At 39.7% G+C, this 17,164-nt stretch overlaps 2 protein-coding genes and 1 pseudogene across 2 annotated transcripts; all 3 read right to left on the reverse strand.

The window, feature by feature from the left end:
- Positions 1-4,893: 4,893 nt before the first annotated feature.
- LOC115812134 (mannose-binding protein C-like) lies at positions 4,894-6,250 on the reverse strand. Its single transcript, XM_030774623.1, has 4 exons — positions 6,028-6,250; positions 5,810-5,887; positions 5,406-5,489; positions 4,894-5,282 (listed from the first exon to the last, which is right to left on the reverse strand). The coding sequence occupies exons 1-4, from the start codon at positions 6,248-6,250 to the stop codon at positions 4,894-4,896; spliced, it is 774 nt and encodes a 257-aa protein (XP_030630483.1).
- A 4,371-nt stretch (positions 6,251-10,621) lies between these two features.
- Positions 10,622-11,728, reverse strand: LOC115812135 (uncharacterized; annotated as a pseudogene).
- A 2,211-nt stretch (positions 11,729-13,939) lies between these two features.
- On the reverse strand, positions 13,940-15,296 carry LOC115812136 (mannose-binding protein-like). Its single transcript, XM_030774624.1, has 4 exons — positions 15,074-15,296; positions 14,847-14,933; positions 14,452-14,535; positions 13,940-14,328 (listed from the first exon to the last, which is right to left on the reverse strand). Exons 1-4 carry the CDS (start codon positions 15,294-15,296, stop codon positions 13,940-13,942), a joined length of 783 nt encoding a protein of 260 aa, XP_030630484.1.
- Positions 15,297-17,164: the final 1,868 nt, after the last annotated feature.

Here is a 17,164-nt window from a genome sequence, read left to right on the forward strand (position 1 = left end):
GAGAGAACCTCAGTCAGATAATCTTTGTGTCTCGTCAAAGATACGCCTGACACTGCCCAACGGTAGTGTTACATTGACATAATCGTTTGTTTTCGTGAACGACCGAATGGTGCGTCGTGTTTGACTAGAACACTGGTAAACCTAGAGCCGTAGGGGGCAGGGGACATCCTCCCCCGGGGAACATTTTCTTAACTCTGGCAGCTAAATGCACCATTCTCCCGCAGTTTGAGACAGAAATGAAAGGCCTAAAGGCAGTGGCGTCACCAGGATATCATAGCTTATGCTACATTGCAATTTCGCAACTTCAAATTTGATGCAATCAAAACTGTCAAAACACAGACGCCGGAGCTGGAGAGCTGGAGCTTTCAAAGCTGGAGCTGGACGTATTTTCAGGGTAGCCTACTTTAGATGGAATTACAAAGAAATTGTGCTTCACAATCAAGTAATCGCTGCTGGTCATTCTACAGTTCCCCTCAGCACTTGCTCTAGTGTTCTGATGAATTATATTGCATTTTCTAATCATTGACACTACTGAGGACACAGTTGGGCTTTAAAGGACGGAGCACGCACTCGCGCTTTACGGAGAATGAACGTGTTTTTCTGCTTGTTAAACATTATTACGTCACGTACCTCGCGATCTAGACATGAGATATCTATCTGCCTGCACAAATCAACGAGATTGTACATTAGAAGCGAGCTAGGTTACTGCTGCAAATGGTTAACTCCTCTGTCCGTTCTTTGGCATAACATTGACGGTGTTGATTAATTAAGGATAAGAAATATTTAAGATTTTAAAATATAAACATAATAAATTGAAAATTGTGCTGATAACCTAGGCCAAAGACAAATGTGACTTTTTGTAGCAGGGAAATCAATGCAGTCTGTTTGGTGATCTCAAGGATCTGTGAATGGATTAAAAAAATTTTTATATGTGAATAGATTTGGCATGAGATTCAGGCTGAAAGCGTGAGTGTCATGTCAGATGCATGACAGTTGGCAACTCTGGGAAAGGAAGCACTGAAGCACCTTTCCTAAGCATTTAGAGAATTCGACCAGCTCTTATCACAGCTGCCACTTGGATACTTCCAAGTCATTTCACTCAGATAGGAACCTTCCTAAGCAAAAAAGACTATTCGGATGCACCCGAGCACACCTCATCCTACTTAATGAGGTACAGATTAGGTGATCACCTGAACCAAGTCTTATTTAACAAGGAAAAGTATAAAAATCACTGCTGTGGTCATCACTATGCTCTTGCAGCAGGACCAGCTGGATGGCAAAAATGGTGCGAGTAGTACCTCAAAAGTAATTGGAATAAAAAAAAAAAAACAACTATTGACCATGCCAAAAGAGCTGACAAGGAAAGTTTTAAGTGAGGAAAAGAAGGGTTCAGTTCTGGCTTTACTGGCAGAGGGATACAGTGAGCGTCAGGTTGCTTCCATCCTTAACATTTCAAAGATGGCAGTTTATAAGAACAAGGTCAAACAGCAGACACTTGGGGCAGCAAAGCTACAGACCGACAGAGGGTGGAAACAAATCTCCACTGACCAGGATGAAAGCCAACTCATGTGAATGTTACTCAACAACTGTAGGATGACATCAAGTGACCTACAAAAAGAATGGCAAATGGCAGCTGGGGTGAAGTGCACGGCAAGGACGGCTTGAAATAGGCTCGTAGGGGCAGGGCTGAAGTTGTGCAAAGTGAGATAAAAGCCATTCATCCATGAGAAACAAAGAAGAGCCAGGCTGAGGTTTGCAAAAGGCCATAAGGTTTGGACTTTAGAGGAGAGTAAGGTCATCTTCTCTGGTGAGTCCAGTTTTCAGCTTTGTCCAACACCTGGTTAGACAAGGACCTGGAGAGGGCTTCAAGCCACAGTGTCTCGCACCCACTGTGAAATTTGGTGAAGGGCCGGTGGTGATCTGGGGGTGCTTCAACAAGGCTGGAATTGGGCAGATTTGTCTTTGTGAAAGACGCATGAATCAAGTCACACACAATCCTGGAAGAACACAATTCCTTCTGCTCTGATAATGTTCCCCAACTCTGAGGACTGGTTATTCCAGCAGGACAATGCATCGCTTATCGCATGTCAGTTCTGTGGTTTTTTTTTTTTTTTTACCCTTTTCACAGTCAAATTATTACATATCCTGGATGATACTGTTTTTAATTAAATTGACATGACACCCTTTCCATTTCATTATTAATCTGACAAAGATCATCTCGTCTCATGACAACTGAATTTCCCCTGACTGACAGGCCCATACAGTCTCCACATCTCATAAGTCCAAATTGTTCAAGATGGACCCAAAGTTGTGTACATGACTCCACATTTCTGTTACTTTTGAGGAATGTGGGGTGCACGGTGGCACAGTGGGTAGCGCTGTTGCCTCACAGCAAGAAGGTCTTTGGTTCAATTCCCAGCAGGGTGGCCAGGGTACTCCCTGTGTGGAGTGTGCTTGTTCTCCCTGTGTCTGCATGGGTTTCCTCCAGGAGCTCCGGCTTCCTCCCCACAGTCCAAAGATGTGCGAGTCAGGTGAACTGGAGATACTGAGTTGCCTAAGTGTGAGTGTGTTTGCCCTGTGATGGAGTGGTGACCTGTCCAGGCTGTTTCCTCACTTTTTGCCCAGTGAATTCTGGGATAAGCTCCAGCACCCCCCCCCCCACAACCCTAATTAGGATATGCAGCTCAGAGAGTGAGTGAGGAATGTGTGTAAATAGTATTGTTTTTCATAAAATATAAAGTTGATCCCTGTAATCTTGGGTAAGTTACCCAACCTACCCTTTCTCTATCACATTGACACAGGCCATAGTTAGCTCTCCTAATGACGACAATTTAGGCTCATTATTTCTGATTACTTCACTTCATGAGGGATCACTGTATAAGTCTTACAACATTCTACACGCCATTCATTCTGCATAGTGTTTCCTCTGTCTTAATTGTCTTGTTTAGTTTACTGTTGTGAACAATCCATTTTATCTGCTTTTCTTTGTCTGTTACTTCCATTCTTTGACCGCTGTTTTCTGATTATATCATTAAAACTTATTTAAAACTTTGTTTGATGTTGTTTCTCTCATGTCGGATCAGCTCTACAAACTCTAAGATTTTATGCCCTTCAGTAAATTTCTGTTCTGATTGAGTTGTCCGTAAGGACTGGTGTCCCAAAATGATGAACAGTAGCGCTTCAACCACTGCCATCTCTCCGACACCTCCGACACCAGAATTACACAGAATGCAAGAAATCTCTCCGTCATTGACAGCGATGTCTGGTGATTGTTTTTCACTCACATTTCCTTGCTTATTTAATACATTGCTCAGTGAGGAAAACAAATGTGTGAGGAATACACTTGTGTTCCTTATACAAACACAAAGAAAGTGGACTGCAATTACAACTTATGAATGTATTACACAGACACACCGGTTAATAGGTGATTAATTCAAATACGATAGAACAGGATGCATCACAACGGACATCATGCCACAATGCAGACATTCTACATAGGCTTCTCATGGTCTGCTCGTCCCCACATCAACTTTCAGTACAACTACCGGCACCCAAAACTCTCGTTAAGATGTAATGTAATAGTTTTACAAAGTGAAGAAATATGTTTGTAATATCAAGACTCTCTTCAAATTACAGCAAATGGTTTAAACCAGTGGTTCTCAATCCTGCTCCTGGGCGACCCCTGCTCTGCACATTTTCCATCTTTTCCTGCTCTACTTGCCAGACTGAACTCATCAGTGGCACTTTTGATTGGCTGAGCACAACTGATTTAATCAAGAGCATGTTAATCACACTAATCAGGTGTATTTGGAGCAAGGATAGATAGAGGATATACAGAGCAGGGGTCCCTCAGGAGCAGAGGATTGAGAACCGCTGGTTTAAAAGACATTATGGTGTACTTGTTAATATTGTTACCATGGTGGTTTTTGACATTGTTTCCTGTCTACAAAAAAAAGAGTGATCAGTTTGCGGGTTCATTTGAGAAACTGTACATGAATCAGTTCTAAATTTTCCTCTGATACTGCGTTCACATGTTATTACTCTTTTGTGCTCCATTTTTGCACGAGTGAATAGCTCCAATTCAACGCTGTGAGACTAAATATTAATACGAACATTTATTCTTGCCCCAAATGGCCTATGTGACTACTAGCACACTGCTGGAGCTCTGTATTCACAAGGCTCATGCCGAGCATATATATATAGCATGTTAGAGATTACTAGAGATTACGCAGCCACCTGCGCAAACCTGATGTGTCTGACTTATGTCATCTAAGTCATGTTGTTTATTCTGTTTCTCCACTGCTGACTTATGACATACTCCCCATATAAAGCATTTCTGTGGGATCTACACAGCCTGTCCTGTTGGGTCATCCTCAGTGTATTTATCTAACTTATCCATAAAGTTGAGTAGATAATCAACTTGTGTTTTTTATAGCACAAAAAAGGCCTGAGCATTAACTATTATGCAGAATTTTCCATAACACAAATATTAAACTTTTCATTTAGGGTACATTTGAATCTCATTCAGAGAATCCTTTTTTAATATTGGTTTTCACATGAGATAATCTGAAAGATGAGGTTATAACAAAGACGAAGATTTCACATACTTTCAGACATTTAGTTGTATTTAGGATCATCTTTCCAGTGCAGGGGAAAATGAAAAAATATGTTACCTATGATCAGAGGAGTTACAGATTTATTCTGCCATAAAATATCAAGATTTTCATTTCATTTTCCAGAAAACAAAGATTTAAGGAAATACATTCATAGAACCAATCTGGCATTAAGAAGATTGAGTGACACAGGGTATTGTGTGCATTGTTTATCATTGAATTCATTAGAATATTCCCAAAAGTATAGATGAATTACAAATTTGTCATATTCAAGCACAAATTAAGGATTTACTATTTCACAGACTGTGAGATGGAATGAGTTACAATCGATATCATTCCAAAAACCATTGTTAAGAATCATGGTGCAGTCTTCTGCCCCATTGGTATTACTGGGTTCACCATTGGCCCATTTGGAAAAATTCAATGGGTATGTCTCTAAATCAACAAAGTTCCCCTCATGCTGCCTGTCTGTTGCTCCAATGAATGCATACAAGGAAGCAGTGGTGACCACAACTTTAGTTAGTGCTTGGTTTTCCTCTTCATTTCTAGGTAAGACCATTTTCCCACCAGTATCTCTACAGAACTTCACACCTTCATCAAAACTCATACTCAGTCCATCAGTCACATAGTATTTCTGTCCAACTTTACGGAAGATGCGGAAAGTTGTAGCTGTAAAGGAAAGTGTAATTTGTATGAGTATGTGATCACAGAGGTATTGTTCATTTTAGTCATTACAGAGTAGGACAGTGGAGCATCATGAATAATGACACTTATTTAGTTATAATAGCCCACCTTTCTCTATCAGGGACAGCCTGGCTCTAAGGCTCATGACTTCTGACTGAAGAGATGTGATCAAACTCTCATTAACAACAGTTCCTGAAAACAAAAAACAGAATACATTGTGTCCATGTTTGCTTGTAATGTTTCAAAAATTTCGAGAAATTTTTACTTGATTATTATTTAATGATTATGATTTGCCTCAGCTCATTCACACATTATTTACTATTACTTTACTACACAACTTGTAAAGCCTTTCTAAGACTGTGGTAAAGCCATTGTGTCATATAAAAATCACAGGAAGAAATGTGGGAGAAATGTTTAATTTTCTTGAAAATAAATAATTAGATCATGAAAATGATTGTGTTTTAAGATTAATCAATACATTAACACACATAACACATTATTACTTGTTGTACCTGGCTCTCCTTTTTCCCCTTTGGGTCCTATTGGACCTGCAGGGCCTGGCTCACCTGAAGGTCCTTGCACACCAATTCCTGAGTACAAGGAGGGCAGAAAATGAAAGGAATTTCTTAAAACTTCCAGACCACCATGTTCTTACACTCACTGTTAAATAACTGTTGAGTATCCATTCAGTCTGCTTTTTAGTTTTGAGCTGTTGCAGAGAGACACACACCTGGGTCACCTTTGTCTCCCTTTGGTCCAACAGCTCCATCCCTCCCATCTTTCCCATCTCTCCCATCTCTGCCAGGAAGACCATTGTGCCCAGGAGTTCCTGGGACCCCGGCATAGGCTGGGCAGCTCTGATTGTTAGAAGTCGTTGTCTCAGTTCCAACTCTCACAAGCAGGTTTAGCTGCAGGAGCAGCAAAGCAGTGAGACGCTGCTTGTATAGTGCCATCTGGTGTTATCTATGGAAACATAACTGCTAACCGAATAAAATTCATTTTGAAATAAGAGAAGACAAAGAAGAACAACCTAAAGAGAACATCTAAATTTTGTTTTTATTTGTGCTACAGTTATTGGGCTGTTTCTCTAACCATTAGGTCACTATTACATAAGGATAATGCTCAGCAAACAGATCAGGTTTAGCATTACTGAAGTTTACCCAGTAAGTTTTGCTGATGGATGAATTGTTATATCATAGACAATCAACTGATATAATGTTTTTCCATTAACAAACCCTGTGCATAAAAACCCCAATCAAGGATTTTTTCCTTTTCCCAAACTTCATCCATTTAACTATGAAGCTAAGCTATTGTCTGTTTCTCTTCTATACTACACAAAAGTCACAGAAAGGATGAGTTCGTTACACACTTTGCTCAAACTTGTTTGAAAGATTTGAGTATATTACTATATTTGATGTTTGTATGGATTTAAGCTTTAAAATTCATAAGGAAATGTGCACATACCACAGATTATAGGAGCTGGCAGGCTTGGAGATGTTGGATTTTAAAGTGTTTGGGTAAATGTGTCTGGTTCTTTGGAGAATGAAGATGAGGTGGAGTTTTATATACACTGTATGAATAGGATTGCCTTTTACACCTTTATTATCCTTAAGACCATAAATATTTAGAGCTTTAACTTTCATCTTTGAGGCATTAGCCATTAACCTTTAGACCATTAATCTATTTTCAGTGTTTGACTTGCTTTCTTTCTCCTTAATCAGAGTACTTTTCCATGTTTAACTTGTTAACTAGCTCTGTCACCAAGCTAATAAATGTGTTTTTTTTGTATGTGAGTGTGTGTGTATGTATGTGTGTGTATATATATATATACTGTGTGTGTGTGTATATATATATACTGTTTGTATAGGCTGTAGGCTATATATGAGCAAGGGAGAATGAGAGTATATCCATAAAAAGGAATTAATAGCCCACAACAGCTCACTGAAGTTAAACAAACAAACAAACAAACAAATACAGTACATACATAAATGCATACATACATACTTACATACATACATAAAAACTTTATTCAAAGAAAATGCAAACACAGTTATCATGAGTCAAAAAAAAGAAATTTTAATAAACAGAGGCACTTGTGGCATGGCACCAAATTTCATGCTGCATTCAACAATGTTTACTAATACTAGACCTTTTGATGTCAGAAAGAATGTCTATCTAACTATCTATCTATCTATCTATCTATCTATCTATCTATCTATCTATCTATCTATCTATCTATCTATCTATCTGTCTGTCTGTCTGTCTATCTATCTATCTATCTATCTATCTATCTATCTATCTATCTATCTATCTATCTATCTATCTGTCTGTCAGTTTTGGTGATGAATTAAGTATTATATCATACGCAGTCAACGAGATATTCTGTTCATCATTAATAAAACCCTGTACGTGAAAAACTCATTTTGAGTGCTTGAATTTTACCTATGAGACAAAGCCTTTAAATGTTTCCCTACCATACCACATAAAAGTCATGAAAAGGATAAGTTCTTTACATGTTTTGCTCAAACTTGTAGAAATTAGAAATTAGAAATTATTTCACCGATTCTATGTTCATTTATGGATTAAGTTCTAAAATTCTGTTGGAAATGCGTACCTACTGAAGACCACAGGAGTTGATATGCTTGGGCTTCAACACACAATTTATCAGCAAGATTACCTATTATACTTTCTACTGTTCTAAAGATCAAACATTTTTACAGTCCTTCCAATCTTTGAACTTTGTTTTTCTTTTTCTTTCAAGACAACTATTAACTTTTAATCATGTGCTTCAGGGACTTCTATGTTGGGATATTGGAAGTCAAATGTCATTACATCGAACAATCTCAGTCACATACCGTGAAAAGCACAATGGACAGTACAACCATGACATGGTGGTATAGTGTGATTATGATATGAATATAAGTGGTGTCTGTGTGTGTATTGGGGGGGGGGAGCATATTACCATCACAGAAAGGCTTGTTTTTTCTATGTAGGGCTCTCTTCCGTGATGTTTTGTTTTTAAGCTCAATGGGAGTGGTCTCAGTTCCATCTATCAGAGGCAGGTCTAGGTGCAGAAGCAGCAGAGCAGTGGAACACTTAAGTTCACATTAATAATATTTTCTTTGCATCCTACAATCACAGAAGAAAACTATAAAAACACAAAAGAGACTGGTGGACTATTGCTGAAGAATGTTTACTGTTAAGTTTTGTTCCCAAAACATACTTCAGACAAAAATATTACACCCTGCAAAAATCTTATATTCTGTACACATCAATGCATAGGCTACAGGCTGAATGAATTCGTGATTTTAGTCTGGTGTGATCAATTTGCAGGTTCATTTGAGAAACTGTACATGAATCAGGCCCAATTTTTTCTCTGATACTGTGTTCACATGTTATTACTCTTTTGTGCTCCATTTTTGCAAGCATGAATAGCTCCAATTCAAGGTTGTAAGACGAAATATTAATTCGAACATTTATTCCTTCCCCAAATGGCCTGTGTGACTTTTAGCGCACTACTGGACCTCTGTATTCACGAGGCATACTCCAAGCATATATGTACACCAGAATATTCACAAATTTACTTCACGAATCTACTCCACATCTGCGCGTAGTCACGATAATAACGAAATAACTAAGCTGCTCGTAACAAAACCTAAAATGAAACAAAGCCAACTTTGATTCCTCTGTGCATTTACAGCAGCCTTTACGGTAAGCGAGTGATTGACGGGGAAGGAAACAAGGAAAAGTATAAAAACCACTGCTGTGGTCATCACTATGCTCTTGCAGCAGGACCAGCTGGATGGCAAAAATGGTGCGAGTAGTACCTCAAAAGTAACTGGAATAAAAAAAACAACAACTATTGACCATGCCAAAAGAGTTGAAAAGGAAAGTTTTAAGTGAGGAAAAGAAGGGTTCAGTTCTGGCTTTACTGGCAGAGGGATACAGTGAGCGTCAGGTTGCTTCCATCCTTAACATTTCAAAGATGGCAGTTTATAAGAACAAGGTCAAGCAACAGACAATGAGGGCAGCAAAGCTACAGACCGACAGAGGGTGGAAACAAATCTCCACTGACCAGGATGACCGCTAACTCATGTGAATGTTACTCAACAACTGTAGGATGACATCAAGTGACCTACAAAAAGAATGGCAAATGGCAGCTGGGGTGAAGTGCACGGCAAGGATGGCTTGAAACAGGCTCGTAGGGGCAGGGCTGAAGTTGTGCAAAGTGAGATAAAAGCCATTCATCCATGAGAAACAAAGAAGAGGTTTGCAGAGGGACATAAGGTTTGGACTTTAGAGGAGAGTAAGGTCATCTTCTCTGAGTCCAATTTTCAGCTTTGTCCAACACCTGGTTAGACAAGGACCTGGAGAGGGCTTCAAGCCACAGTGTCTCGCACCCACTGTGAAATTTGGTGAAGGGCCAGTGGTGATCTGGGGGTGCTTCAACAAGGCTGGAATTGGGCAGATTTGTCTTTGTGAAGGACGCATGAATCAAGTCACACACAATCCTGGAAGAAAACTTGCCTCCTTCTGCTCTGACAATGTTCCCCAACTCTGAGGATTGGTTATTCCAGCAGGACAATACTCAATGCCGCACATCCAGGTCAAACAAGGTGTGGATGGAGGACCACTAGATCAAGACCCTTAGCTATATCCATTTAGCTATAAATCTAACCAGTTTAAACTGTTTAATGTTTCTCTTCCATACTTCCATACTCCTCCACATATCTCTTTCATACACAGAAGACACAGAAAGGATGAGATCTTAACATGTTTTGCTCAGACTTGTTTGGATATTTTGAGTATATTAATTGTATATTTTGTTATGCATTTAAGCTTTAAAATTCAGACGAAAATGTGCACGTACCACAGGTTACGGGAGTTGACAGGCTTGGAGATGTTGGATTCTGAAGTGTTTGGGTAAATGTGTCCTGGTTCTGTGGAGACTGAAAATGAAGCACGGTTTAATATACACTGTATGAATAACACGACCTTTTACACCTTCAATTATCCTGAAGACCATAAACATTTTACAGCTTTAACTTTGATCTGTCTGTAGAGAATAAACCTATTTTTCAATGTTTGACTTACAATTTACAATTTGGCATTTAGGAGACGCTTTTAACCAAAGCGACTTACAGTAAGTGCATCAATCAGATCACATTGCCCCATAAGCAAAGATCACAATAAGGTTGTAGATTAATTACCTTCAGTATCACGCACCTGGAATTCTGTGACAATAAGCGATAAAAAACAAGACTTGCGACATAGGGGAAAGGTTAGTACAATTTTTTTCCTTTTTTGTGACATAGAAAGGGAGGTTAGGTAGTGGGTAACAGGTGGGTTCTGAAAAGGTGGGTTTTCAGTTTCCTGCGGAAGATGGGAAGAGATTCCACAGTCCTGACTGAGTGAGGAAGGTCATTCTACCACCGAGGAGCAACAGCAGAGAAGAGATGTGGTCGAGAGGAACAGCTGCCAGATTCCCGAAGTGAGGGGACCGCCAGCTGACCAGAGGTGGTAGAGCGGAGAGCTCTGGCTGGAATGTAAGGAGTTATCAGAGACTGAAGGTAGGATGGGGCGCAGCCTCTTGTGGCCTGGTAAGCCAGCACCAGTGTCTTGAACTGGATGCGGGCTGCTACCGGAAACCAGTGGAGTGCAGTCAGAAGCGGAGTGACATAAGAGTGTTTTGGGAGGTTGAGGACCAGGCGTGCAGCAGCATTCTGAACAAGCTGAAGCAGCCTGATGGTGCAGGCCGGTAAGCCAGCAGGTAAGGCGTTGCAGTAATCGAGGCAGGAAATGACAAGTGCTTTGACCAAGAGCTGGGTTGCTTGTTGCGTGAGGAAGGGGCGGATCCTCCTGACGTTGTAGAGGGAGAATCTGCAGGGTCGAGTGACCGCTGCGATGTGGCTAGAGTAGTTCAGCTGGTCATCAAGGGGCACGGCAAGGTTTTTGGCTGGTCTGGTGGTGGGGAACATCACCGAACCCTCAATGGTGATCGAAGCGTCAATCGTTGGGAAGCTCTTAGAAGGAAAAAAGAGAAGTTCCGTTTTCTCCAGGTTGAGCTTGAGATGAGCAGTGGACATCCAAGAGGCGATGTTGGCTAAGCAGGCTGCAATGCATGACTGGACCTGAGAGTCGAAGGGGAGAAGGAGAAGAACAGCCGTGTGTCATCGGCATAGCAGTGGTAAGAAAGACCGTGGGCAGAGATAACTTGTCTGAGCGATCAAGTATAAAGAGAGAAAAGGACTGGACCAAGTACGGAACCTTGTGGGACCCCAGTCTGGAAAGAGCAGCGGGAAGAGACCGATTCCCTCCTGGTAGGAGCGGTCAGACAGGTAGGACTCAAACCATGTGAGTGCAGATCCTGCAAATCCCATCCCAGCAAGGGATGAGAGGAGAATCTGGTGGTTAACAGTGTCAAATGCTGCAGAGAGGTCTAGAAGTATGAGGACAGAGCTGAGCGACTTCGTTCTGGCCAAGTGAAGCTCCTCTGTGAGAGCGAGGAGGGTCGTCTCGGTGGAGAGGCCAGCTTTGAATCCCAACTGATTCTGATCCAGGAGATTGTTCTGGAGAAGGAGAGGAGAGAATTGGTTATAGACTGCATGTTCCAGGGTTTTAGAGAGAAACGGTGGAAGAGATAGTGGACGGTAGCTTTTGACAACAGCTGAGCATAGAGTGGACTTCTTAAGCAGTGGTTTGACCCGTGCCCTCTTCAGGGCAGAGGGAACTGTACCAGCAGACAGGGAACTGTTGATCAAGGATGAAATGGAGGGCAGATTATCCTCAGAATGTCCTGAAAGAGAGAGGAGGGGATGGGATCAAGAAGACAGGTAGTAGGACGGTGGGATTTTTTTGGGCTCTTAATCATTAATAAATTCTCTTAATCCTGATAATAAAACATGTGTGCACGTAAACACACATACACACACACACTCATATGCATGCATGTACACACATACACACACACACACACACACACACACACGCACACACACATGCGCACACACAGACACAGACACAAATTTGTAAATGTAATCACACTGGTTACATGTATGTCAGAATGATGCACAAATATTACTTTCGTGACCACCTTCAATTTTCCTCCAAACATCCAACTCAGAAAAAGAAGTCTTGGAACACAGCTCATTTTTCAGTAATAAACATGGTTAACCACTGGCTGACCATTTCCATTCTACATGGGGGTAGAATGAAACAAAAATGCTGAACAAAGATGTCTTTTTCGTTTCCTTTATTTACCTCTTTCAGTCTTTTAAATATTCTTCTTATACTATTCTGACAAACATAATGTAGAGAATGTATAAGTCGAGCAAGCCAGTTGTCTGAACAGAAACTAGGGCAAAATGCCCTGATTACTCAACCCTCTTTGTCCGCCAAGGACCCATATAGTTCATAGTAATGGCTTACAGTATGGCTTTATTAACTTATTTTCTACCCATGTTTCCTTCTATAAATGTGTTAGTCCACAGGATGATTTAACAAGATAGGAAATGTGTGTGAAAAGCAATTGCCAGACATCAGTATAAGTCATAGGGAAATCCTGAGTAGTGTAGGTGAATCTGGTGCACTCCTCTCTGCCTGAAACTCATATGTATGGTTAAAATGTGATGGTGTTAAAAACTAACAACATTTCCAAAGGATGAGAGAGAGGAAATCAAAGCCATAACCGTCACTCAACAAACCAGCCAGCATGACATTCTGAGCTGGACAAGATGAGCACTTTAGTAGAACCTCAGTAGACCAGGTTTTACAAACTACCTTTGATTAAAAGACTCATGAACTAATACATCTCCAGAGAGCCGTTATACTCAGGCGTAACACTTATAACCGCAATCATAAAGTCAGCGTGAGGTGTTCCTAAAGATTCAGTTTTACAAAGAAGTACGGCAGTCTTTCACACGCGAGCAATTAAGCTATTTTACAAAGATATTCTGACATTCTTGTTAAATAAACACTGTGCTTGAATTTATTTTTAAAAAGTTATTTTAAAATTCTTTTCCTAACCTGCATCCATTTTGCTACAAAACAAAACCATTGCAGATCCGCGCACCACTTTGCATAAAATCTACAGAACTGATCATTTCTTGAGATAACTTTTAAGTGTAGTCATTTTATGTGCAAAAAGTGTATGGTAGTTAAGCTACAAAATTCATATGGAAATGTGTGCCTACCCGAGATCACAGGGCGTCATTTACACACATTCCTCAAAAGTAACAAAAATGTGGAATTATGTACACACATTTGGATTCATCTTGAACAGTTTGGACCTATGAGATGTGTTGGCTGTATGTGCCTGTCAGTTAGGGGACGTTTAGCCATTGTGAGACAAGATGTCATTGTCGGACACTTTGTCAGATGAGTAATGAAATGAATAGGACGTCATGTTAATTTGATTAAAACCAATAGTATCAAGGAAACATAATAATAATATGACGGCAAGAAGGGTATGTTTAATAGGGCAAAACAAAAACAGAATTAAGATGTGATATGCAATACATTGCTCAGTAAGGAAAACAAATGTTTGATGAACACACTTGTATTCCTCAGGCAAATGTGATATTCAAACACAAAGAAAACTGACTGTAGTTACACCTCGTGAATGTATTGCACTGACACACTGGTTAAGAGATGGTTAATTCACATATAACAAAACGGGGTGAATCACAACTAACATCATGCCATGATGCAGCAGGGATAACAACAACGCAATCTTCTATTCCGTCAATATTGCCGGGTTCATTGCTACCCCATTTGAAGAAGGTCAATGGCTGGTTTTCCATATCAACAAATCTCCCCTCATGTTGCCTGTCTGTTGCTCCAATGAATGCATGAGAAGAACCAATGGTGGTCATAACTTGAGATAATGCTTGGTTTTCCTCTTCATTTCTAGGTAAGACCATTTTTCCACCAGTATCTCTACAGAACTTCACACCTTCATCAAAACTCATACTCAGTCCATCAGTCACATAGTATTTCTGTCCAACTTTACGGAAAGTGCGGAAATTTGCAGCTGTAAAGGAAAGCGTGATATGTATGGGTAAGTGATTAGAGAGGTATTCCTAATTTTACCCATTACAAAGTAGGACAACAGTGTAGCATGAATCATGTCACTTATTTAGTTATAATAGCCCACCTTTCTCGATCAGGGACAGCCTGGCTCTAAGGCTCATGACTTCTGACTGAAGAGATGTGATCAAACTCTCATTAACAACAGTTCCTGAAAACAAATAACAGAATACATTGTGTCCATGTTTGCTTGTAATGTTTCAAAAATTTCAAGAAATTTTTACTTGATTATTATTTTCTGATTATGATTTGCCTCAGCTCATTCACACATTATTTACAATTACTTTACTACACAACTTGTAAAGCCTTTCTAAGACTGTGGTAAAGCCATTGTGTTATATAAAAATCACAGGAAGAAATGTGGGAGAAATGTTTAATTTTCTTGAAATTAAATAATAAGATCATGAAAATGATTGTGTTTTAGGATTAATCAATACATTGACACACGTAACACATTATTACCTGTTGTACCTGGCTCTCCTGTTTCCCCTTTGGGTCCTATTGGACCTGCAGGGCCTGGCTCACCTGGAGGTCCTTGCACACCAATTCCTGAGTACAAGGAGGGCAGAAAATGAAAAGAATTTCGTAAAACTTCCAGACCACCATGTTCTTACATTCACTGGTAAATAACTGTTGAGTATCCATTCAGTCTGCTTTTTACTTTTGAGCTGTTGCAGAGAGACACACACCTGGGTCACCTTTGTCTCCTTTTGGTCCAACAGCTCCATCCCTCCCATCTTTCCCATCTCTCCCATCTATGCCAGGAAGACCATTGTGCCCAGGAGTCCCTGGGACCCCGGCACAGGCAGGGCAGCTCTGATTGTTAGAAGTCGTTGTCTCAGTTCCAACTCTCACAAGCAGGTTTAGCTGCAGGAGCAGCAGAGCAGTGAGACGCTGCTTGTATAGTGCCATCTGGTGTTATCTATGGAAACATAACCGCTAACCGAATAAAATTCATTTTGAAATAAGAGAAGACAAAGAAGAAGAACAACCTAAAGAGAACATCTAAATTTTGTTAGAAATCTCTATAACAACAGCAGATCTTAGGATGTTATTCAGGGGCATATCTGCACCCACTTATCATGCTGAGGAGTTAAACCAACAAGGCTGCAGTTATTGGGCTGTTTCTCTAACCACTTGGTCATTGCCACATAACGATCATACTCAGCGAATAGAACAGGTTTGATATTCCTGAAGATTACCCAATAAGTTTTGCTGATGGATGAACTGTTATATCATAGACAATCAACTGATATAATGTTTTTCCATTAACAAACCCTGTGCATAAAAACCCCAATCAAGGATTTTTTCCTTTTCCCAAACTTCATCCATTTAACTATGAAGCTAAGCTATTGTCTGTTTCTCTTCTATACTACACAAAAGTCACAGAAAGGATGAGTTCGTTACACACTTTGCTCAAACTTGTTTGAATGATTTGAGTATATTAATTGTATATTTAATGTTTGTATGGATTTAAGCTTTAAAATTCATAAGAAAATGTGCACATACCACAGATTATAGGAGCTGAATGGCTTGGAGATGTTGGATTCTAAAGTGCCTGGGTAAATGTGTCTGGTTCTTTTTGTAGAATGAAGATGAGGTGAAGTTTTTTATACACTGTATGAATAGGATTGCCTTTTACACCTTTTATTATCCTTAAGACCGTAAATGTTTACAGCTTTAACTTTCATCTTTGAGGCATTAGCCATTAACCTTTAGACCATTAACCTATTTTCAGTGTTTGACTTGCTTTCTTTCTCCTTAATCAGAGTACTTTGTTACCACATTCTCCATGTGATGCTTTATCTTAAAACTGCTGAAGTGTAGAGTTTTTCATACACAGACAAAACTTGACACCAAGTTCGTAAATATGTTTTTATTGTATGTGAGTGTGTGTATATTTAAGTATGTATGTATGTGTACGTGTGTATACACACACACACACTCACACACACACACTCACACACACACACACACACACACACACACACACACACACACACGCATGCACGCACACACACACACACACGCACACACACACCACACACACACACACACACACACACACACACACACAGGCTATATGAGGACAAGAGAGAGAGTATATCCAGAAAAAGGAGTCAATAACCCACAACAGCTCACTGAAGTTAAACAAACAAACACAGTACATACATACATACATAAAAACTTTATTCAAAGAAAATGCAAACACAGTTAACATGAGTCAAAGAAAATAAATTTTAATAAACAGAGGCACCTGTGGCAGGGCACCAAATTTCATGCTGCATTCAACAATGTTTACTAATACTAGACCATTTGATGTTAGAAAGAATGTCTATTTATCTATCTATCTATCTATCTATCTATCTATCTATCTATCTATCTATCTATCTATCTATCTATCTGTCTGTCTGTCTATCTATCTATCTATCTATCTATCTATCTATCTATCTATCTATCTATCTATCTATCTATCTATCTGTCAGTTTTGGTGATGAATTAAGTATTATATCATACGCAGTCAACAAGATATTCTGTTCATCATTAATAAAACCCTGTAAAAAACTCATTTTGAGTGCTTGAATTTTACCTATGAGACAAAGCCTTTAAATGTTTCCCTACTATACCACATAAAAGTCATGAAAAGTTCTTCACAAGTTTTGCTCAAACCTGTTGGAAAAACCTAAGTTCATCGATTCTATGTTCATTTATGGATTAAGTTCCAAAATTCTGTTGGAAATGCGTACCTACTGGAACACTTAAGTTCACATTAATAATAT

Source organism: Chanos chanos, chromosome 5 (genome assembly GCF_902362185.1).
Source record: "Chanos chanos chromosome 5, fChaCha1.1, whole genome shotgun sequence".
Taxonomy (NCBI): domain Eukaryota; kingdom Metazoa; phylum Chordata; class Actinopteri; order Gonorynchiformes; family Chanidae; genus Chanos; species Chanos chanos.

Bases quoted from the DNA above. Each gene is read 5' to 3' on its own strand.
- LOC115812134 (XM_030774623.1), bottom strand. From the start codon at position 6,250: ATGGCACTATACAAGCAGCGTCTCACTGCTTTGCTGCTCCTGCAGCTA. The intron at 5,888-6,027 runs GTGTGTGTCTCT...CCTTGTACTCAG, and splicing joins GGGAGACAAAGGTGACCCAG to GAATTGGTGTGCAAGGACCT. The intron at 5,490-5,809 runs GTACAACAAGTA...TTTTGTTTTCAG, and splicing joins AGGGGAAAAAGGAGAGCCAG to GAACTGTTGTTAATGAGAGT.
- LOC115812136 (XM_030774624.1), bottom strand. From the start codon at position 15,296: ATGGCACTATACAAGCAGCGTCTCACTGCTCTGCTGCTCCTGCAGCTA. The intron at 14,536-14,846 runs GTAATAATGTGT...ATTTGTTTTCAG, and splicing joins AGGAGAGCCAGGTACAACAG to GAACTGTTGTTAATGAGAGT. The intron at 14,329-14,451 runs GTGGGCTATTAT...TTTCCTTTACAG, and splicing joins GCTGTCCCTGATCGAGAAAG to CTGCAAATTTCCGCACTTTC.